The sequence below is a fragment of the Cucurbita pepo genome, chromosome LG16 (genome assembly GCF_002806865.2).
Source record: "Cucurbita pepo subsp. pepo cultivar mu-cu-16 chromosome LG16, ASM280686v2, whole genome shotgun sequence".
NCBI lineage: Eukaryota > Viridiplantae > Streptophyta > Magnoliopsida > Cucurbitales > Cucurbitaceae > Cucurbita > Cucurbita pepo.
Window position 1 is genome coordinate 8,269,173 of NC_036653.1, and position 21,437 is coordinate 8,290,609.

Sequence of the window (21,437 nt, forward strand, 5' to 3'; positions counted from 1 at the left end):
GTCAAATGAAATCTATGCCAGGCCTTTATTAGCAATGTTTTTACCTGTTATATATAAAATCAATAATAATTATGAAATGACATTATTTTCAATTTTAGGGCAGGTTTGAACTTTTTATGATTTTTAAAAATGAAAAATTAGTACTTCTGGGCTCGGCCCATGAAGATTTAGATACTTTTGGGCTGGGCCCATGAAGATTTAGATACTTTTGGGCTGGGCCCATGAAGATTTAGATGTGATTAAAGGGAAACGTATAAATTAGTACTTTTGCAGCTTTCACTAACCCGTCTTCTTTCTCTCTCTCTCTCTAACTTCAATCGGAATAGTTTATTTCAGTCATCACCGTCGCGTTTGCCCAGTTGTGCATCTCCACTTCCTCAGTTTTCACATCCTCAAGGGCAATAGTATTTTGCTTACTCGTCGATGTGACTAACGCGATCTCATTAACCGTGGACCGCTGTTTTTTGGTGTCTTCTTCAGGCGGTGGTGGTGCTGGCGGCGATAACTATTCTTCGCGCGGCGGAGGAGGGGGCGGTGGAGATGATCATGGTGATGAAGGTGATTCTGGTAATGCTGGTGTTAAGAACAAGGAGAAGGCTGTTAGGAATCACAACAATGGTATGATATTGTTCTGGTGAGGATTTCCATTGCAATACCTAATCTTTTCTTCTCTTCCCCACTAATGCCTCTTAAATGCCAGTTTCCAATAATCCACATAGACCCATTTCCACAATCTCATTTACTTCTTCTTGATCATTGGCTATGTGTAGGTTGAGTTCTCTTGGAATACAAAAGAACAATCTCATTCCATCGGAACTGTGATTTTTCTAAATATATCATTACAGTATATCAAGTATGCCGTATTCAGTGTGCATGCATTAATTATATGCCTAACTGCGTGTAATTGTGGTACTACTAAAGAGTTCTATACGACCAAGTAGTATTCCACCTTCTAAATGGTACATGCCCATCTCTCTTTGTACTTCCTCTGCTATCAATCAGGAAAAAGAGAAGTGTTCAATGTTGATACAATCTTTATAAGTAGTGACAGATATGGAGAAAACATCAAAGTGAGATGTCTATGCAAGGCCTGTGTGTGTGTGTGTGTTTCTCATCAAGCAAATCGGGCATCGTCTCTCTCCGCCTGACAAGTGGCGAAGTGGGTGAGAGTTAATAGCAGGGGACAAATAGTTAGAGTTCAAGTTTCATTCGGGCTTCGAGGTGAAGAGTTATTAGCTAGTAGAAGTGGGAGATAACAAAACATTATTTATAAGGGTGTAGAAACTTCGTTCCCCTCTCTCTAGGGGCACGTTTTAAAAATCTTGAGGAGAAGTCTGAAAGGAAAAGCTCAAAAATGACAATATGGGCTAATGGTGAACTTGAAAAGGAACCGAGTTCAGTAAATATCGAAGAAATTCCATTGAAATGAGGATCCGCAGCTAACTACATACCTCTTAGAAGTTACATTGTTATAGGTACAAGCTTCCCAAGTCATCGTTCTTGGTGCTTCTGCTTCTAGTTGAGAGGAGAGTTGAGACCTTCTTGAGAAGAAAGCGAGTGAAGAGGTTGGTGCCTCTTAGAGGAAATAGAAGGCATTGTTCGGAAGGAAGGTCTTCTCTGGAGATGTTTCAGAGTTTTCTTTGCAAATATTGTCCGCAGAAATGGTGAAGCTCTTTCTTTGAATTTCAAGACAACAAAGAACAGAATTCGGTATAGAAGAACAAGGAGCATGAGACCTGTTAAGTCCCACCACTTGGAATGGCTTAATGGAATCCCATACATGTTGGTGATTACATACTCCCCACTCAACTTCGGCATTCCCGGTATCATTGGCTCGAACTCGAGCCCGATCAAGTCGTTTTTGTAAGCACCCTGCAGAATCAAACCACCCAATTATCATCATGAAATGGAAGCTGCTTTAAGAGACTGGACATGGATGATGATACCTGTAGTGCCCAAGAGCCATAACTGAGATATGAGATTGGATACCGCCAAAAGGGCTTTGGAAGGTCAGGCAACAACCGGAAGAAGCCAGAGGTCATCATCATGATACCCTGAACGGAAAAAAGAAAATGAAAAACAAGGCTGTGGATTCTAATAAGCAAGCTTTATTAAATGTTCTTACAATGATTCCAGCGCCTGTTATAATTCCCATCAGGAAGTTTGGAACCAATGAAGCCACAACCATCATCAACCCTTCTATTACAGAAATGCATCCAAAAATATTAAGGCAGAAGAACATGTAGCGGGAGAACTCCAGCCGATATTTCACCATGTAGAAGGTGATGGTACCCGAAACAATCGAAATCGAAACCAAGAACGGTAAAGAAGAGAGGAAGTTTGACAATATAAACACTGTAACTCCATAGTATCCATTCAGCTTTTCTCTGTAAAACATCTGCAGAAGAATGAAACTAAAACTTCAGAACACTAAAGGAACGTCCAGCCCAACCTCCTCTTCCAATATCAGATGTTTTACCTTCATTTCCTCAGTAAAAGATGGAAAGCCCCCAATAGTCATAAATGTCATGAAGCCAGTGATAAATCCACCGCAGGCTCCTCGAGCTAAGATTGCGGTGTAACTGGTTCCAACATCGAAGTAGATGGTACCGACGCATAAGGAGACTATCACGTAGATAATTATCCTTAGCCAATAATATCCGACATCCCTACACATATTAACAAATGATCGACGGGTCAGTGTCGAAAGCTGCTTGAACCAACTAGCTCCGCCTCCTTTTTCATCTTCAACTTCAAGTCCCTCCTGGAAAAGATGAAACTGTTCATACAATTTGTTCCAAAAATTGCTTGTTCTCTTGAGGATTAGTAACAGAATCACGCTTACAATGGTGGAGATTTCTCGAATTCTTGCCTTCACTCTACTTGCATACTGTGAGCTCCTATATTTTTCAACAAGCGATGACTTGATTTGAGCCGTTGCCAAATTCATGAAAGGGTCTGATGATTCTGGGATATCCTGCAAAAAAAAGTATAAACTCAATCCACCAGTAGTTTTTTGAACTTGGTTGCAATTCAAAACATGTTCTTACTCGAATTCTTAGAGACCCTTTGAGTGTGGCTGTAACGATATCGAAATCTGAATTTATACAACGAAGAAAGTGATCGGATGGATTCCTTCTACTTGGACAAGGAAAATTAGCTTCAGCAAAGAACTACAAAACAGATAACCAAGCCAAATAACAAGTGAGACATTTCATCAAACAGTTGGAAGGCGAAAACCTGCAAGTTTGCAACCCGAAATCACATACCTGTACAGCCATTTTGGCTTCCCCAAAGTAAACAGCCTCACCTCCAGAGAGCAAAAAAAGGTCATCAAAGAGCGCAAAAACCTCACTACTCGGCTGGTGAATTGAAGAAACAACAGTCCGCCCATCACGAGCAACATTTCTAAGAGTTTGAATGACAAAGAACGCGGAGGCACTGTCAAGGCCGCTGGTGGGTTCATCAAGAAAAAGCAAACGAGGGCGTGTGAGGATTTCAACCGCAACACTCAATCTCTTCTTTTCCCCACCACTAATTCCTCGAAGATGCCAATTCCCAATCAATCGATCGGCGCAGTCTTGAAGACCCATTTCCAAAATCGTTGCCTCCACGATGTTGTTGAGCTCATCTTTGGTCATAGAACTCGGAAGCCGCAGCTGGGCAGAGTAGCTTATGGTTTCTTTCACCGTTAGAGTTCCCAATAGTATGTCTTCTTGGGTTACATAGGCCTGCAAACGTTGAGGTAAATTTTCAGCTCATACATAAATGTTACAGTCTGAAAGGGAGAAGAGTACTTACAACGTCGCCATTTCCGAGCTTCCTCTTCTTTCCATTCAGGAAAACATTTCCAGTCATTACCACATTCTTGGAGAGTCTCCCTGTTTCGTAAGTTGACAAGGTTAGTTAATTCCGTTAATTGATTTAAAAGAAAATTTTCCGTTCATCCTAGTGGATAACTTGATCTATAATTTTAATCACACTAGTTCTCACTCATTGAAATATATACAATCGATCAAATCTCAGAGTTTTGGTTGAACTTATAAAAATTTATGTTTGAATATTGTTATAATTGCTTAATCCTAACTATACACACTTTCATATATAGAATTCACACAAAATTATAGTAATATCAAAAATGGTTCTATTTAATAACTATTATTTTAAAACTACCTTTATTTTTGTTTTTTTTTTTTAATTTTCTCATGTTTTTAATCACATATTTTCTAGTTAAACTTTTAGATTCAGAATCAAATTCTATTTTTAATTTTTTAATTTTTTTTTTTTAACTCTCATAGAAAGAAAATAGCAAAATTAATAGAATTAGCGTTGATATGTTTAACTTTAAAAAATAAAAAACAAAAAACAAAAAAAAATCAATGTGATATTAATGAATTAAATTATATAATTTTGTTGTAAAGGGAGAAATTACATTTAATGCTGACTGTTGAGAGTAGAACTCATTTAATTTTAGTCGGTGGGGACCAAAATTCATTTTGTTAATAAAAAAAAATATTACTCGAAAGAAAATCCATCAAATTAAAATATATATAAAAAAAAGAAAACATTAAAATTTAAAATCACTGAAGAAACAATAAATATATCCAACTAACAATTGGAAGACGAAGAAGAAGAAGAAGAAAGAAGAAAGAAGAAAGAATCGGCATTTACTTACAAACACGGAAGAGAGGTAAAGTACTCACCAATCCCCGGTTAGAATATCTTATCATCACATCCAAACAAACTTCAAAACACTTGAAAGTGTTCGCGTCCCCTTTGAAAAATTCCTAGTTCTAAAGAAAATGCATGCATATAAATCTGTAGAGAGAGAGAGAGAAAAAGGACCTGCAAGAGTATCAAGAAGGGTGGATTTTCCGGAGCCGGAAGGGCCCATGATGGCCATAATCCGGCCGGGCTCGGCGTAGCCACGGAGGCCATTGAGTAGCCTCTTGGTGGGGCCATCGGTGAAATTAGGAAGCATGACGGTGAGATCCTCCCACACAAGGTAAGTCCCTCGCTCTTCTCCCCGTCGCAGGGCGTCGGCATCGGGGTGGGAATGGGTTCCTCCGGCGTGGTGGTGAATTTCCATGGTGGTGAATCAGGATGGGTGAGTGGGAGAGTAAGAATGGAGGATAGGGAGAAAGAGGAACATAGGAAGAGAGAAGGGGAATTATAATATATAAGGAAATAATATTGCAAAATGAACATATTATGTAGAACTATAAATGCTGCCACAAATGGAGGTGTGCACACCAAATTAATGATGAAAGAGGAAAATGAGAAGAAGAGAAGAGAAGAGACGATAAGGGGGTTTGAGTTTGATTATCATGTGGGAATGGGTGGTGAGTTGGAATATTAAATGAACATGTGAATGTGATGCTTTCCATTCTCACACTAATTCAAATATATTTAATCAACAATTAATTTTATATTACATACAAATTAAAGTGACAATGGAGAAGAGGATTTTAATGTGGTTCACAATAATGTAACCTACCCAACCATATCACCATTTATTATTCAAAGAAAAAAATAAGCCATATAAAAATCCTTTAACTTAGGGGTGCCTAATGCGTGCAAAATTGGAAGCCACGTACCCAAATTAGAGACCAAAATATCATAGTCGCCCAACTTTTAGGCGCAATATGATATGCCTGTTTATGAATCAAAATTTATAAAAATTAATAAATAAATATGATTCACTGAATCCAGAACAACCCATACCCATACCCACACACCCATACACTCTTCGAAATTACCTTACAACGCTCAGAAAAGCCCTAAATACGTCAGGCCAAGCCAAGCCAAGCCAAATCCTCTGTTCTGCTTTCAATGTCGCCGCCGCTCCCCCTCTCCGACATCTGTCTCTCTCGATCTCTCCGCCGCTGGCTCCTCCTCTCTTAAGCCTAAGCTTCCTCCTTCATTAATATTTAATTAATGAGGAAGAAGGTAATTGGCGAACCTCCGCTGAGAAGTTGGAACTTAAAGTTTATTTATTATTATTATTATTATATTGTTATTAGAAAAGAATTTCTGTCGGTCATGGGCCAGGCGTTATCGACTAAAACGGTGGGTCATGCGTGCCGTTTCGTACATTGATGGGCCGTTATTTGAGCTTTTGAAGCATACTCTGAGTTAGCCCAATGGGTCAACCGGGCCCAGTATCTGTTTTGTCTCTCTCCTTGAAAGAGATGAGTTGGACCAGACCGGACGCGGTTTCTCGGGGCTTATACTTTTCAGTTTAAGTTGATTTAGTAGCCTTTATTGTTGACTTGCACATTACGGATTAAATTGTCTTTAGACTTTTATAGATGTACCAACTTTTTATTTTGTATTTATAAATACTTGTTTAAAAAATATTACATTAAATAAATTATTTGATGTTAGTTAGTTTAACCTTATGCTATCAAATGCTTTATCGTATAGAAATCAACTCATTACATAATCGTCAATTTCTTAAGTAAATTTTAAAGTGATAAAAAGGAATATAAGGACTTTATAAAAATATTTATTATAAATGTTACTTTATTGTTTATTTCAAAAAAAAAAATAATAAATAAATAAATCAGCCAAAATGGACTAATGTGGATATTTTTGTTATTTTCCCACATTTATGAATGAAGACTTTATCACAAAATAGTTTTCCTTAAAAGGCTCAAGATATATGTACAAATTCGGGAAACAGACAAAAGCATCTAAAAAGAAGGTTAAATTTGCTTGGAAGTAAGGATCTAAAATTCACTTGTGAAGGTAATTGTTAGTGATATCTCGAAAAGGTAATCGTTGAGATTTCTCGAACGTTTTGATATGCGAACGAATTTTTTGTTGCTGTTGTTGTTGCAGTTGCTGTTCATCAATGGACATCTCTCTACGCCTGCTTCGAACATCGCGTGCATGGAGGAGGTTAGGATTCTTCTCCTTCACGCGGCAAATCAGCACATGCTTCTCCATTTCATCTGGTGGCGAAGCTTGTCCATGTCCTTGTCCCTTCTTCTTCGATCTCTCGACCTCCTTTGCTTTGCTTTCATGCGCAATCGCCTTATGTTTCCATTCTTCAACCTACCAGATGCCGAATTATGAATCATCAGTTCATCACAGACGGAAAGGTAATGGAGTTTTTCTTGTGTGCATGTATTTTGAGAAGTAATGTTTTTACGCATGATTGAAGAAATGGAATTTAGAATCGTCAGATTAGAGATTGGTAGGATATTGGAGTATTTCTTCTTCTTGAAGATTGCAGAAATTGAATTTAAAATATCAGGATTAGAAATTGGTACGGCAATGGAGTTTTCTTTTCTTATTCTGCGTAGTTTGTGAAGAAATGTTCTTACAGAGGATTGAAGAGATCGGATTTGAGATTCGGATTCCAGGGCTTGATCTTTCCAGAACTCTCGAGAAACCTGCAACTCTTCCATCTCTTCCCTCACTTGATTCAACATCTCCTGCATTTGCGACCATTGATCTTTTTCGGCTTTAACTTGCTCCGTGATTCTTCGAATAATCGCCTTGCAATGCCCTGAGCATTGATTCCGTTCTTGTGATGTTGAGTCCTGAGTAGGAAAAAGCAGATGCTCCGTGTTATAGAGATTTGAATTCTATTCAAATTAGGTTGATCTTGACCACTCGAGAAGAGACATTTACCAGATTCGGTAGGTGTGTCGGCATGGATGAATCCGGATGCTCGGTTCTGATCTTCGAAGATGCGGCGGAGCTAGTGGCGGAGCTGACGACGGAACTGGTGGCTGTGATGGAAAGCATGGACCTACATTCCTCCCTCATTTTCTCTAACAAAGTTCCCTTCGACAGATCTTCCATTTTTCTCCTCAAAACCTCCACCTGAACATTCTTCGAAGTTAATAAAAAGAGTGGATTAGATACCACGAACAATTTGGATCAGAAAACGGATATTCAAACCATTCTTACATTGAATTTTCCACTTGAAATGAAGCTTTCGTGATCTCCACAAGCGCCCTTCGTCTCTGTAGCAATCAGTTCACCAGAGTTCCCATCAATTTTCTCAAGCTTTCTCTGTAGTAAGGACGCACGTTTGTCAAAATTACTACACTTCCTAATTACTATCTGTTTGTTTCTTGAGCCCCTTCGCAACCTCTCGAGTTTTTTAGCCAAATCGTTGATCTCATCCTCCAATACCATCTCCATATCCTTGCCTTCATATACCTTGTTTTTCCCCTGCATCAAACTTGGTTGTTTAGAATCTGCATTCGGTACCAATCTTTATCAAAATCCCAACTCATTGCTTTGTAGAAAATGTTACTTTAATTTATCAGCAACCAACGTAAGAAGTGTTGTTATTCTTATTCATGATTGAATTCATTGATTAGTTTAGAGATCTGCCCAACTTCAAATGCGAAAATGAGCAGTGTTCCTTTTGAGATTTCGTTGGAAGATAAATGGAGAACTGAGGTGGAAGAAAAGTGAAAACGAAAACTCACAGAAACAAGAGCTTGAACAGCTGATTTCAGAGTCCTCTCCATTCGAACCTTCATCTTCTCCAATTTCTTGTTGGTAATCTCTCTTTCCATCCTCAACAAGTTACACTCCGCCCTCAACATCTCCGCCTGAAACCTCCACTTCTCCTCCGCCGCTGCATTTCCGACGCCAACGATCTCTCTCTCCTCCACTCTCTCACTCCTCCCCTCCCCACGATCCATCGAAACAACCGGAAAGCCGTCCTTCAAAAACGCCCGTTCCTGGTCGAACAACGCCTCGAGCTTCCCTCTCCCATCGAAACCGGAACTGGGTTTTGCAGGTACACTCTTGGACGGCCGGCGCCGCGTCCTCGGCCTCCTCGGAAAGTGGAGAATCCTGGGAGTCGGAGGCGCCGGTTGCGGGTACTGCCATTTGGGTCTTCTTGTAGCAGTCACTGTCGCCAATGATGACATCGGAATGTAATGAAATGGACCTAAAAACCAAAAGCTCCTTTGGTTTTCCCCAGTGGGTTTTGAAAACGAAAACCAGAGAGAGAAGAAGAAGTAGAATAAGACAGAGAGAAAGCTGGAGAAGTGAAGAGGGTAAATCGAATTGGGAGAGAAGGCGTGCAACCTCGTGAAGTGTAAGAGTACAGAGATTTCAAATGAAAGCTGTTGTGAATTGTAATGTGTGTGTGTGTGTGTTTTTTTTTTTCCTTCTTTTTTTGCATGGGCCTAATTTATTTCCTTGGAGGTTGAGAAGTGTGAGTGAGAATGAGGCCTTGATGTTTCATTAATGGAGGAGGCTCGAGATGGGGAAAGAAGCATTCGGAATTTGGGTAAAATGTTTGCAAAACCAAATACCAATATCCAATAAACAATAAAGTCAGCACAAACCTCAACTCCTCCTGCCTCAATTTAAACATAAACAATCAATAATGTGCCGTTTTATTTAAATAATTTTATGCACAACGGTCAAATCCCACTAGTCCAAACTCAAAAAGACAAAACCCAATTAACCAATTGTTTGATTTAAATTCCCCTCCTTTTTTTTTTTTGTTCTTCAAGTTCCAACATGCCACTTTTAAATGTTATATTTCAATTCCTATAATTTACTTGAGAAAACCACAAGGTTTTTTTTTTTATATATATTTTTTATTTTTATGGAAATTAGATACAAATATTTATGAATTAAATTTTCAAAATAAAGATTCACTTCATTATTAAAAAAAAAAAATTAATAGTATGAATTATTTGGTGAATAAAGTGGAATAAGTAAATAAGTATTTGAAAGTTTAAACGAGGAATGAAAAAAGAAAACATTTAAAAATATTTAAATGTTAGGGAAAGGGAAACAGCAGTCACAGTTAACAAGGTGTGTGTGTGTCAGCCAAAATTCATATAATTATATATGATTGGTGGTGCCTATTTACCAATAAAAAAAAAAAAAAAAAAAGAGTNCTATTCTCTTCTCTTCTCTTCTTAAAAAAATAGATTCTTTATTTATTTTATATTTAAATTCAAATTCTTTCCTTATGGGGTTTAAACTTCCACTGACAAATGAAGAAATCACAATATTTTTCATTCTTTTTGACAGAGTGTGACACATTATTAGATTTGATTTCCCTGAAAATTTTAGAATTACAATTATACACTTTTGTTTCTTTTTCATTTCATTATACTTAAATCATACCTTTGTCCTTACACTGTTTTAATTCTCTTTGTTAATCTCCTTTTTATAATAAATGTTAATATATACATATATATATATATATATATATCCTTTTTTTAGCTCATCATTCAAGATTATTAAGATATAAGAAAAAAAAAAAAGAACACTAATATGCATATAAACTTACTTGATAAACAAAATCCGTGACATATAATATCAATAAGTTTTCAACTTTGATTTCTTTTATAAATAAAATTGTAAGTGGTTAATTTAATAAGGGACATACTATTTCTTCACGCAATTTCATGATTTTTTACCGTTGTAAAATGTACCACACCTTATTTAACATAATAAAAAAATATAACTATACTATAAACTTTGTTAATTTATTTACACCCAAATCTTCACTCTCTTTGGCAGGACATTTCTCCACTTGTCCCAGGACCAAGTTGTTATTTGAGAAATTATTTAAAATTTGTTTAGTTTCTTGTTAAACTATGTGCTTCCGACATGGTATAAAATAAGTATATAGCTTAATGAAACATTTTAGTGTAATTATGTGAAAACTTATCTCTACTAAACGTATTTTAAAGTTGTAAGGCTAACCGCAGTACGTAACGAACTAAAATTATTACGTAATTTCTTAAGATCTATCACAATGTTACCAATATTTTAGTTAAACCCGAGAGTTTATTATTCTTAGCATTTTAATCAATAAATTAACAAAAAAAAAAAAGGATTTTCAAAAGAAAAAAGTTTGAAAAAATTGAAAGAATAGTTGATGGATGAAAATAATGGAGTGGCAGTGTGGAGAGCGCATCAAATCAACAAACTCACACGAATGATGTGACCGCGCGCGCGCTGTAACGCTATCTCTCTGAATTTCTTCACTGTCCACGTCACCTCACTTACCGCACATTATTTATATTATTAATGGAAAATCCAATCTTTATCCTTCACCAGTAATTTTCATATTTCTATTTCTCTATTTATTTAAAAATTGGTGAGATGTTTGGATAAAATTGAATTTCGTCCTATTTTTTAAAAATGATAATTCATTTTTGAAATAAAACCCATAGAATAAAAATGGATGTTTACAAAATTGTCCCTGAAAAGTAAAGTAATGAGGGGAACAGTGAGTGAGTGGGTGCATGAAATGTGGTTGGTTAGTGGAGCACAAGGCCCAAGTCAAGTGGCTCGGAAACCAAGGCCCAAAAGAAGCGGATCTAAGGCCCAATTGAATTTGGATTTCACAATTTCAAAATTTGAAAATATTTCAAGTAATCGGTAATTGGGAAAGCAGAACGAGTCTCTGTTACGACACAGATACACAGTGAATACGGTCCAAGTACAGTACCTTTTTATAAATTAAAAAAATTCCAAATATTACTGTTAAATAATATAAATACTATTTAAATACTATTTTGATGGGGTACTTTCAACCTTATTCCACTTAACCTGTTGAATTTTCAAAATTCAAATTTTTGTCCTTATAAATTCAATATATCTTAAATCTACCACTTATTATTATTATTATTATTTTTCTTTTTTTTTTGTAAAGAGAAGTTGTAATTATTGTTCTTGTAGAACAGCGGTAGAAACGCTTGGTTGTGAATCTAGCATGTAAAGAGAAGTTGTAATTGGGCAAAGAGATAAAGGGGAACACGTGGCAAGAGGGCATTGGTTAGAAAATGTGATAGGATAAGGAAATGGATGATGTTTGAATGAAGAATGAGCAGAAGGAGGGTTGAATCATCTGGACACACTCCCAAACATAAACTATATCCTCTTTCTCCTTCACCCACCTCTCTCAACAACCACTAATCTCCTCAATCTCAGACCCCAATTTCTCCAAATCCCTGAAAATGGCCTCCATGTCCATCACAGCCTCCTTCCTCCCCTTCACCGCCACCCAACCCTCCGCCGCCGCCGCCGCCGCCCGAAGAGCCCTCTTCGTCCCCAAGGCCTCCACCTCTGCCGCTGCCACTGACAGCAACTCCAACGCCAACTTGGAGATCAAGAATGTGAAGGTGGAGAGCAGCCAAGGGCGGCGGGAGTTAGTGGCGGCCGCTGTGACTGTGGCAGCTGCGACCTTTGCGAAGGCGGCGATGGCGGATGAGCCCCCACGTGGCTCCGCGGAGGCCAAGCAGAAGTATGCTCCAATCTGTGTCACAATGCCCACTGCCCGTATATGCCGCAAATGATTTCCAGATGTTTTCTCTGTTGTCTTTTTTTTTTTTTTTTTTTTTTTTTTCTTCCTTCTTCCCTCTCAAATCATTTCATTTGGTTTCTGGTTTCCGAGTTCTATTGTAAAATCTGTATAAGAAAGCTATGAATTGCCATGAATCCCCCTTCAGTGTTCTTGTTTCTGCAACTCCTTTCTTTCTTATCACACTTTTAAACAAATCAAAACTTTTATCCGATCATAAACAGTCAGACCAATATGAACATATCTCAACAAAACAATGATGAACATATCTCAACAAAACATGATAGTCAGACCAATATGAACATATCTCAACAAAACATGATATTCAAGACGTGGAAACCAACCCATCCTAATGTGGTCATTTCATTCTTCCTATGGTTGGCTGTTTAGTGGACAGACTTCAAAGCGGATCTAAGAACCCTAAACTCAATCCAGAAGCGTTTCAATATGAAAACCATGATTCGACGAAAATAAGGAACTTTATATCTCACTCTGTTCAAGAATATGAATTCAAAGAGACCATTAATGGAGGTTGGCAAGAAGATCCCAGAAAGTGCTGGAGCTTGATCCTGAGCCAATGGTGTTTGACTTGGAATAGACTTAAAATGATAATAATATTAATAATTATAGGGTCTTATATCATAAACGAATGGCAGAAAACCCAACATAAGTGTTTTTATATATATATACCAAATATTTGCATTCTTCAGATATCGGTTGAATCATTTCATCTTTCAGACGGTTTATCTATACACCTTAATTAGTAAGATTAAATGACCCTTCTCTGAACAACTTCAAGCTCAGGTTGTTGAATCTTTCCCGTGAATATTGCCTCGATGCTTTTCTCCAATCGGTTCCCGCCTTCATCATTCCTGCAAACTCCTCGTAGCTTATGCATCCGTCCTACAAAACCAGAATACGAAGGGTTAGAAGAACTGCCCAATAAGTTTCGGAGCTGAACTACTTTCGAGGAATATCGAGGAATGGAGCATTTCGAGGAATATCGAGTTTGTGTATGTTACTAAGAACTGGACATGAGGTACTGACCTTATCAGTGTCGACATCGTGCATAATGGCACTGATGACATCCTCACTGTTTGTTTCTTCATCGTTTAGCACAGCTCGAAGCTCTTCAATCTCGATGAAACCACTCTGATTTTGATCAAAGAATGCAAAAGCTTTATGTAGGTGCTCGTCATTTGCCATCCTTCTGAGGTGGATTGAAAGTGCAACAAACTCTCCGTAGTTGAGAGTTCCATCATCATGAACACCAGCCTGTAGAAAGAAAAAGTTGAGTCAGTAATTGTGTCTAAAAGTTTGATTACTACTTCACAAGATAGAATAGACTGCCCCTTTGAATCACAGAGACACCATGAATTCAAGCATCTAACCATTCCTGCTTCGTTTTTGTTTTTGTAACATCCCAAGCCCACCGCGAGTAGATATTGTCTTTTTTGGGCTTTCCTCTCAATGTTTTTAAAATACCTATGCTAGGGAGATGTTTCTACACCCTTATAAAAAATGCTTCGTTCTCCTCCCCAACCGATGTGGGATCTCACAATCCACCCCCTTAGAGGCCCAGAGTCCTTGCTAGCACTCATTCCCTTCTCCAATCGATGTGGGACCCCCCAAATCACCCCCTTCGGGAGCTAGCGTCCTCGCTGGCACTCATTCCCTTCTCCAATCGATGTGGGACCTCCCAATCCACCTCCCTTCAGGGCCCAGCGTCCACACTGGCACTCATTCCCTTCTCCAATTGATGTGGGACCCCCAATCCACTCCCTTCGGGACCAGCATCCTTGCTGGCACACCGCCTTGTGTCCAACCCCTTTGGGCCTCAGCCTCCTCGCTGGCACATCACCCGATGTCTGGTTCTGTTACCATTTGTATCAGCCTAAGCCCACCGCTAGCAGATATAGTCTCTTTAAAATGTGTCTTCTAGGGAGATGTTTTCACACCCTTATAAAGAATGTTTTGTTCTCCTCCCCAACNCTTTTTTTTTTGTAAAGAGAAGTTGTAATTATTGTTCTTGTAGAACAGCGGTAGAAACGCTTGGTTGTGAATCTAGCATGTAAAGAGAAGTTGTAATTGGGCAAAGAGATAAAGGGGAACACGTGGCAAGAGGGCATTGGTTAGAAAATGTGATAGGATAAGGAAATGGATGATGTTTGAATGAAGAATGAGCAGAAGGAGGGTTGAATCATCTGGACACACTCCCAAACATAAACTATATCCTCTTTCTCCTTCACCCACCTCTCTCAACAACCACTAATCTCCTCAATCTCAGACCCCAATTTCTCCAAATCCCTGAAAATGGCCTCCATGTCCATCACAGCCTCCTTCCTCCCCTTCACCGCCACCCAACCCTCCGCCGCCGCCGCCGCCGCCCGAAGAGCCCTCTTCGTCCCCAAGGCCTCCACCTCTGCCGCTGCCACTGACAGCAACTCCAACGCCAACTTGGAGATCAAGAATGTGAAGGTGGAGAGCAGCCAAGGGCGGCGGGAGTTAGTGGCGGCCGCTGTGACTGTGGCAGCTGCGACCTTTGCGAAGGCGGCGATGGCGGATGAGCCCCCACGTGGCTCCGCGGAGGCCAAGCAGAAGTATGCTCCAATCTGTGTCACAATGCCCACTGCCCGTATATGCCGCAAATGATTTCCAGATGTTTTCTCTGTTGTCTTTTTTTTTTTTTTTTTTTTTTTTTTTTTTTTTTTTTTTTTTTTTTTTTTTTTTTTTTTTTTTTTTTTTTTTTTTTTTTTTCTTCCTTCTTCCCTCTCAAATCATTTCATTTGGTTTCTGGTTTCCGAGTTCTATTGTAAAATCTGTATAAGAAAGCTATGAATTGCCATGAATCCCCCTTCAGTGTTCTTGTTTCTGCAACTCCTTTCTTTCTTATCACACTTTTAAACAAATCAAAACTTTTATCCGATCATAAACAGTCAGACCAATATGAACATATCTCAACAAAACAATGATGAACATATCTCAACAAAACATGATAGTCAGACCAATATGAACATATCTCAACAAAACATGATATTCAAGACGTGGAAACCAACCCATCCTAATGTGGTCATTTCATTCTTCCTATGGTTGGCTGTTTAGTGGACAGACTTCAAAGCGGATCTAAGAACCCTAAACTCAATCCAGAAGCGTTTCAATATGAAAACCATGATTCGACGAAAATAAGGAACTTTATATCTCACTCTGTTCAAGAATATGAATTCAAAGAGACCATTAATGGAGGTTGGCAAGAAGATCCCAGAAAGTGCTGGAGCTTGATCCTGAGCCAATGGTGTTTGACTTGGAATAGACTTAAAATGATAATAATATTAATAATTATAGGGTCTTATATCATAAACGAATGGCAGAAAACCCAACATAAGTGTTTTTATATATATATACCAAATATTTGCATTCTTCAGATATCGGTTGAATCATTTCATCTTTCAGACGGTTTATCTATACACCTTAATTAGTAAGATTAAATGACCCTTCTCTGAACAACTTCAAGCTCAGGTTGTTGAATCTTTCCCGTGAATATTGCCTCGATGCTTTTCTCCAATCGGTTCCCGCCTTCATCATTCCTGCAAACTCCTCGTAGCTTATGCATCCGTCCTACAAAACCAGAATACGAAGGGTTAGAAGAACTGCCCAATAAGTTTCGGAGCTGAACTACTTTCGAGGAATATCGAGGAATGGAGCATTTCGAGGAATATCGAGTTTGTGTATGTTACTAAGAACTGGACATGAGGTACTGACCTTATCAGTGTCGACATCGTGCATAATGGCACTGATGACATCCTCACTGTTTGTTTCTTCATCGTTTAGCACAGCTCGAAGCTCTTCAATCTCGATGAAACCACTCTGATTTTGATCAAAGAATGCAAAAGCTTTATGTAGGTGCTCGTCATTTGCCATCCTTCTGAGGTGGATTGAAAGTGCAACAAACTCTCCGTAGTTGAGAGTTCCATCATCATGAACACCAGCCTGTAGAAAGAAAAAGTTGAGTCAGTAATTGTGTCTAAAAGTTTGATTACTACTTCACAAGATAGAATAGACTGCCCCTTTGAATCACAGAGACACCATGAATTCAAGCATCTAACCATTCCTGCTTCGTTTTTGTTTTTGTAACATCCCAAGCCCACCGCGAGTAGATATTGTCTTTTTTGGGCTTTCCTCTCAATGTTTTTAAAATACCTATGCTAGGGAGATGTTTCTACACCCTTATAAAAAATGCTTCGTTCTCCTCCCCAACCGATGTGGGATCTCACAATCCACCCCCTTAGAGGCCCAGAGTCCTTGCTAGCACTCATTCCCTTCTCCAATCGATGTGGGACCCCCCAAATCACCCCCTTCGGGAGCTAGCGTCCTCGCTGGCACTCATTCCCTTCTCCAATCGATGTGGGACCTCCCAATCCACCTCCCTTCAGGGCCCAGCGTCCACACTGGCACTCATTCCCTTCTCCAATTGATGTGGGACCCCCAATCCACTCCCTTCGGGACCAGCATCCTTGCTGGCACACCGCCTTGTGTCCAACCCCTTTGGGCCTCAGCCTCCTCGCTGGCACATCACCCGATGTCTGGTTCTGTTACCATTTGTATCAGCCTAAGCCCACCGCTAGCAGATATAGTCTCTTTAAAATGTGTCTTCTAGGGAGATGTTTTCACACCCTTATAAAGAATGTTTTGTTCTCCTCCCCAACTGATGTGGGATCTCATAGTTTTCTTTTTAGAGAACAACGGCCCCTATATCTACGTTTGTCGGGGGGAAAAAACAAAATCTAAACAAAACGCACACGTTCAAGGATACGAAAACAAAACAGAACAGAGAATTGTACATACTGCTTCCATAAGTATCTGAAGATCTGCTTCTGGAATCTGTTGTCCGAGCTTTTGCAATCCACTTCTCAGCTCCTCCAAATTTATCTTGCCCCTCTTCTCAACGTCCATCATTTCAAATGCATCCTTTATGCCGGCTACTTCCTCCACTGACAAATGCTCAGCGATCACCTAAGGACAATAATCAAATGAAATGTCATTTATAACCCAGGCAATCTATCCTATAAAACACCCCAAATGACGTTTATGATCACCCTTAGAGCTCGTTTCTTGAGCTTGTTCATCACAGAAAATTGCTTGAGTCTTGCTTTTACTGTCTCGCCTAATGGAACATTTGGAGCCTTCTTAGCATTTTGTAACCAAGGGTGGTCTGCACAAAGTGATATTTCAGGTATTCTGTGCAAATTCTAAACTACAAGTGTGAAAGCAGTGGACATGATACCTAGAACTTCCTGAGCGGTAAGGCGCCGTTTGGGATTGGGATCAAGCATTTTTCTTACAAGGTCCTTTGCATTTTCAGAGACTCTTGGCCAGGGGTCTCTCCTAAAATCAATAACCGAGCGAATAATTGCCTGTGCTACACCCTGTTCAGTTTCTACACGAANAAATCATTTCATTTGGTTTCTGGTTTCCGAGTTCTATTGTAAAATCTGTATAAGAAAGCTATGAATTGCCATGAATCCCCCTTCAGTGTTCTTGTTTCTGCAACTCCTTTCTTTCTTATCACACTTTTAAACAAATCAAAACTTTTATCCGATCATAAACAGTCAGACCAATATGAACATATCTCAACAAAACAATGATGAACATATCTCAACAAAACATGATAGTCAGACCAATATGAACATATCTCAACAAAACATGATATTCAAGACGTGGAAACCAACCCATCCTAATGTGGTCATTTCATTCTTCCTATGGTTGGCTGTTTAGTGGACAGACTTCAAAGCGGATCTAAGAACCCTAAACTCAATCCAGAAGCGTTTCAATATGAAAACCATGATTCGACGAAAATAAGGAACTTTATATCTCACTCTGTTCAAGAATATGAATTCAAAGAGACCATTAATGGAGGTTGGCAAGAAGATCCCAGAAAGTGCTGGAGCTTGATCCTGAGCCAATGGTGTTTGACTTGGAATAGACTTAAAATGATAATAATATTAATAATTATAGGGTCTTATATCATAAACGAATGGCAGAAAACCCAACATAAGTGTTTTTATATATATATACCAAATATTTGCATTCTTCAGATATCGGTTGAATCATTTCATCTTTCAGACGGTTTATCTATACACCTTAATTAGTAAGATTAAATGACCCTTCTCTGAACAACTTCAAGCTCAGGTTGTTGAATCTTTCCCGTGAATATTGCCTCGATGCTTTTCTCCAATCGGTTCCCGCCTTCATCATTCCTGCAAACTCCTCGTAGCTTATGCATCCGTCCTACAAAACCAGAATACGAAGGGTTAGAAGAACTGCCCAATAAGTTTCGGAGCTGAACTACTTTCGAGGAATATCGAGGAATGGAGCATTTCGAGGAATATCGAGTTTGTGTATGTTACTAAGAACTGGACATGAGGTACTGACCTTATCAGTGTCGACATCGTGCATAATGGCACTGATGACATCCTCACTGTTTGTTTCTTCATCGTTTAGCACAGCTCGAAGCTCTTCAATCTCGATGAAACCACTCTGATTTTGATCAAAGAATGCAAAAGCTTTATGTAGGTGCTCGTCATTTGCCATCCTTCTGAGGTGGATTGAAAGTGCAACAAACTCTCCGTAGTTGAGAGTTCCATCATCATGAACACCAGCCTGTAGAAAGAAAAAGTTGAGTCAGTAATTGTGTCTAAAAGTTTGATTACTACTTCACAAGATAGAATAGACTGCCCCTTTGAATCACAGAGACACCATGAATTCAAGCATCTAACCATTCCTGCTTCGTTTTTGTTTTTGTAACATCCCAAGCCCACCGCGAGTAGATATTGTCTTTTTTGGGCTTTCCTCTCAATGTTTTTAAAATACCTATGCTAGGGAGATGTTTCTACACCCTTATAAAAAATGCTTCGTTCTCCTCCCCAACCGATGTGGGATCTCACAATCCACCCCCTTAGAGGCCCAGAGTCCTTGCTAGCACTCATTCCCTTCTCCAATCGATGTGGGACCCCCCAAATCACCCCCTTCGGGAGCTAGCGTCCTCGCTGGCACTCATTCCCTTCTCCAATCGATGTGGGACCTCCCAATCCACCTCCCTTCAGGGCCCAGCGTCCACACTGGCACTCATTCCCTTCTCCAATTGATGTGGGACCCCCAATCCACTCCCTTCGGGACCAGCATCCTTGCTGGCACACCGCCTTGTGTCCAACCCCTTTGGGCCTCAGCCTCCTCGCTGGCACATCACCCGATGTCTGGTTCTGTTACCATTTGTATCAGCCTAAGCCCACCGCTAGCAGATATAGTCTCTTTAAAATGTGTCTTCTAGGGAGATGTTTTCACACCCTTATAAAGAATGTTTTGTTCTCCTCCCCAACTGATGTGGGATCTCATAGTTTTCTTTTTAGAGAACAACGGCCCCTATATCTACGTTTGTCGGGGGGAAAAAACAAAATCTAAACAAAACGCACACGTTCAAGGATACGAAAACAAAACAGAACAGAGAATTGTACATACTGCTTCCATAAGTATCTGAAGATCTGCTTCTGGAATCTGTTGTCCGAGCTTTTGCAATCCACTTCTCAGCTCCTCCAAATTTATCTTGCCCCTCTTCTCAACGTCCATCATTTCAAATGCATCCTTTATGCCGGCTACTTCCTCCACTGACAAATGCTCAGCGATCACCTAAGGACAATAATCAAATGAAATGTCATTTATAACCCAGGCAATCTATCCTATAAAACACCCCAAATGACGTTTATGATCACCCTTAGAGCTCGTTTCTTGAGCTTGTTCATCACAGAAAATTGCTTGAGTCTTGCTTTTACTGTCTCGCCTAATGGAACATTTGGAGCCTTCTTAGCATTTTGTAACCAAGGGTGGTCTGCACAAAGTGATATTTCAGGTATTCTGTGCAAATTCTAAACTACAAGTGTGAAAGCAGTGGACATGATACCTAGAACTTCCTGAGCGGTAAGGCGCCGTTTGGGATTGGGATCAAGCATTTTTCTTACAAGGTCCTTTGCATTTTCAGAGACTCTTGGCCAGGGGTCTCTCCTAAAATCAATAACCGAGCGAATAATTGCCTGTGCTACACCCTGTTCAGTTTCTACACGAAAATCGAAAGCTTATGAGGAGGAAATCTAAAAGAAGAACTACAAAAACTACACTAACAGGCGACTTATGTGAAAGATTCTATCCACAAGCAATGAGAACTTATTTCTTAACCAAACGGTGTATTATATGCATTCATTGTTCTTACAACATATGAACTGTGTAGAGCACAAAAATTCAAACCTGCCCAAAATGGTGGAATGCCACAGAGTAAAATATAGAGGATAACCCCGGCGCTCCAAACATCGACTTCTGGACCATAGTTCTTTTTCAGGACCTCTGGGGCCATGTAATAAGGACTGCCTACTATTTCATTGAATTGTTCACCTAATCCAATAGAAACAGTAATGTATAGTACGTTTCATGACATGTACAAATAGAAAGGTGCGGCAAGTGTAACAAAACAAGAATGCACAACAAAATGATAACATGATTCTCGTATGTCAACTGACTACAAGCTGCAATACCTCGTTTAAAAGTGATAGACAGTCCAAAATCGATTGCCTTCAATGGGGATGATTCCTTCTTATTTGCAAAAAGAAAATTTTCTGGTTTGAGATCACGATGCATCACTCCATGTTTATGACAAGCCTGTAACATGAAATACATGTAAATAAACAAGATTACTTCTCAAGAATAAAAATCTCGAAGTCATATGAAAAATACAATTGTGAGATCCAAGATTGGTTGGGAAGGAGAGTGAAGCTTTTTTTATAAGGGTGTGGAAACCTCTCCCTAAGAGACACGTTTTGAANAAAACTTTTATCCGATCATAAACAGTCAGACCAATATGAACATATCTCAACAAAACAATGATGAACATATCTCAACAAAACATGATAGTCAGACCAATATGAACATATCTCAACAAAACATGATATTCAAGACGTGGAAACCAACCCATCCTAATGTGGTCATTTCATTCTTCCTATGGTTGGCTGTTTAGTGGACAGACTTCAAAGCGGATCTAAGAACCCTAAACTCAATCCAGAAGCGTTTCAATATGAAAACCATGATT

General features: G+C 39.2%; 6 protein-coding genes across 12 annotated transcripts; 2 read left to right on the plus strand and 4 right to left on the minus strand.

The window, feature by feature from the left end:
• Positions 1-203: 203 nt before the first annotated feature.
• On the minus strand, positions 204-5,902 carry LOC111777861 (ABC transporter G family member 15-like). 3 transcript variants are annotated; one of them, XR_002812426.1, is made up of 11 exons: positions 5,760-5,902; positions 4,846-5,654; positions 3,802-3,881; positions 3,270-3,731; positions 3,051-3,173; positions 2,846-2,977; positions 2,480-2,764; positions 2,126-2,398; positions 1,947-2,054; positions 1,452-1,872; positions 204-573 (listed from the first exon to the last, which is right to left on the minus strand). XR_002812426.1 is itself a non-coding variant. In XM_023657588.1 (10 exons), exons 2-10 carry the CDS (start codon positions 5,087-5,089, stop codon positions 1,516-1,518), a joined length of 2,064 nt encoding a protein of 687 aa, XP_023513356.1. In that variant the 5' UTR covers positions 5,090-5,654; positions 5,760-5,902; the 3' UTR covers positions 1,007-1,515. The 3 variants fall into 3 exon arrangements, 1 of the variants encoding a protein (XP_023513356.1); XR_002812425.1 differs by lacking the exon at positions 204-573 and adding an exon at positions 1,007-1,144; XM_023657588.1 differs by lacking the exon at positions 204-573 and having other exon boundaries at positions 1,007-1,872.
• A 756-nt stretch (positions 5,903-6,658) lies between these two features.
• LOC111776979 (calponin homology domain-containing protein DDB_G0272472) lies at positions 6,659-9,284 on the minus strand. Of its 3 annotated transcripts, XM_023656410.1 has the most exons (5): positions 8,454-9,284; positions 7,924-8,190; positions 7,642-7,845; positions 7,332-7,550; positions 6,659-7,059 (listed from the first exon to the last, which is right to left on the minus strand). In XM_023656410.1, exons 1-5 carry the CDS (start codon positions 8,901-8,903, stop codon positions 6,739-6,741), a joined length of 1,461 nt encoding a protein of 486 aa, XP_023512178.1. In that variant the 5' UTR covers positions 8,904-9,284; the 3' UTR covers positions 6,659-6,738. The 3 variants fall into 3 exon arrangements, with proteins under 3 accessions (XP_023512178.1, XP_023512177.1, XP_023512176.1); XM_023656409.1 differs by having other exon boundaries at positions 6,847-7,550; positions 7,642-7,836; XM_023656408.1 differs by having other exon boundaries at positions 6,847-7,550.
• A 2,555-nt stretch (positions 9,285-11,839) lies between these two features.
• LOC111776959 (photosystem II 5 kDa protein, chloroplastic) lies at positions 11,840-12,464 on the plus strand. The gene has a single exon (XM_023656388.1). It carries the CDS (start codon positions 11,967-11,969, stop codon positions 12,303-12,305), a length of 339 nt encoding a protein of 112 aa, XP_023512156.1. The 5' UTR covers positions 11,840-11,966; the 3' UTR covers positions 12,306-12,464.
• A 496-nt stretch (positions 12,465-12,960) lies between these two features.
• LOC111776961 (calcium-dependent protein kinase 8-like) lies at positions 12,961-13,600 on the minus strand. Its single transcript, XM_023656390.1, has 2 exons — positions 13,358-13,600; positions 12,961-13,213 (listed from the first exon to the last, which is right to left on the minus strand). Exons 1-2 carry the CDS (start codon positions 13,514-13,516, stop codon positions 13,067-13,069), a joined length of 306 nt encoding a protein of 101 aa, XP_023512158.1. The 5' UTR covers positions 13,517-13,600; the 3' UTR covers positions 12,961-13,066.
• Positions 13,601-14,496: 896 nt separating this feature from the next.
• On the plus strand, positions 14,497-15,034 carry LOC111776960 (photosystem II 5 kDa protein, chloroplastic-like). Its single transcript, XM_023656389.1, has one exon. The coding sequence runs from the start codon at positions 14,624-14,626 to the stop codon at positions 14,960-14,962; it is 339 nt and encodes a 112-aa protein (XP_023512157.1). The 5' UTR covers positions 14,497-14,623; the 3' UTR covers positions 14,963-15,034.
• Positions 15,035-15,672: 638 nt separating this feature from the next.
• LOC111776958 (calcium-dependent protein kinase 8-like) lies at positions 15,673-21,043 on the minus strand. Of its 3 annotated transcripts, none has more exons than XM_023656386.1 (7): positions 20,887-21,043; positions 20,603-20,746; positions 17,592-17,744; positions 17,404-17,519; positions 17,153-17,320; positions 16,070-16,297; positions 15,673-15,925 (listed from the first exon to the last, which is right to left on the minus strand). In XM_023656386.1, the coding sequence occupies exons 1-7, from the start codon at positions 21,026-21,028 to the stop codon at positions 15,779-15,781; spliced, it is 1,098 nt and encodes a 365-aa protein (XP_023512154.1). In that variant the 5' UTR covers positions 21,029-21,043; the 3' UTR covers positions 15,673-15,778. The 3 variants fall into 3 exon arrangements, with proteins under 3 accessions (XP_023512154.1, XP_023512153.1, XP_023512155.1); XM_023656385.1 differs by lacking the exons at positions 15,673-15,925; positions 16,070-16,297; positions 17,153-17,320; positions 17,404-17,519; positions 17,592-17,744 and adding exons at positions 18,343-18,595; positions 18,740-18,967; positions 19,823-19,990; positions 20,074-20,189; positions 20,262-20,414; XM_023656387.1 differs by lacking the exons at positions 15,673-15,925; positions 16,070-16,297; positions 17,153-17,320; positions 17,404-17,519; positions 17,592-17,744 and adding exons at positions 18,343-18,595; positions 18,740-18,967; positions 19,823-19,990; positions 20,074-20,189; positions 20,262-20,403 and having other exon boundaries at positions 20,887-21,012.
• Positions 21,044-21,437: the final 394 nt, after the last annotated feature.

Excerpts from the sequence above, each read along its gene's own strand:
- LOC111777861 (XM_023657588.1), bottom strand. The coding sequence starts at position 5,089 with ATGGAAATTCACCACCACGCCGGAGGAACCCATTCCCACCCCGATGCC. Across the intron at positions 2,399-2,479 it reads CTTTTACTGAGGAAATGAAG|ATGTTTTACAGAGAAAAGCT; the intron begins GTAAAACATCTG and ends ATTCTTCTGCAG. Across the intron at positions 2,055-2,125 it reads TAACAGGCGCTGGAATCATT|GGTATCATGATGATGACCTC; the intron begins GTAAGAACATTT and ends TTTTCCGTTCAG.
- LOC111776979 (XM_023656408.1), bottom strand. The coding sequence starts at position 8,903 with ATGTCATCATTGGCGACAGTGACTGCTACAAGAAGACCCAAATGGCAG. Across the intron at positions 8,191-8,453 it reads CTGTTCAAGCTCTTGTTTCT|GGGAAAAACAAGGTATATGA; the intron begins GTGAGTTTTCGT and ends AGTTTGATGCAG. Across the intron at positions 7,846-7,923 it reads TTTCAAGTGGAAAATTCAAT|AATGTTCAGGTGGAGGTTTT; the intron begins GTAAGAATGGTT and ends TTAACTTCGAAG.
- LOC111776959 (XM_023656388.1), top strand. The coding sequence starts at position 11,967 with ATGGCCTCCATGTCCATCACAGCCTCCTTCCTCCCCTTCACCGCCACC.
- LOC111776961 (XM_023656390.1), bottom strand. The coding sequence starts at position 13,516 with ATGGCAAATGACGAGCACCTACATAAAGCTTTTGCATTCTTTGATCAA. Across the intron at positions 13,214-13,357 it reads ACGATGTCGACACTGATAAG|GACGGATGCATAAGCTACGA; the intron begins GTCAGTACCTCA and ends CTGGTTTTGTAG.
- LOC111776960 (XM_023656389.1), top strand. The coding sequence starts at position 14,624 with ATGGCCTCCATGTCCATCACAGCCTCCTTCCTCCCCTTCACCGCCACC.
- LOC111776958 (XM_023656386.1), bottom strand. The coding sequence starts at position 21,028 with ATGTATTTCATGTTACAGGCTTGTCATAAACATGGAGTGATGCATCGT. Across the intron at positions 17,520-17,591 it reads TACCGCTCAGGAAGTTCTAG|ACCACCCTTGGTTACAAAAT; the intron begins GTATCATGTCCA and ends CACTTTGTGCAG. Across the intron at positions 15,926-16,069 it reads ACGATGTCGACACTGATAAG|GACGGATGCATAAGCTACGA; the intron begins GTCAGTACCTCA and ends CTGGTTTTGTAG.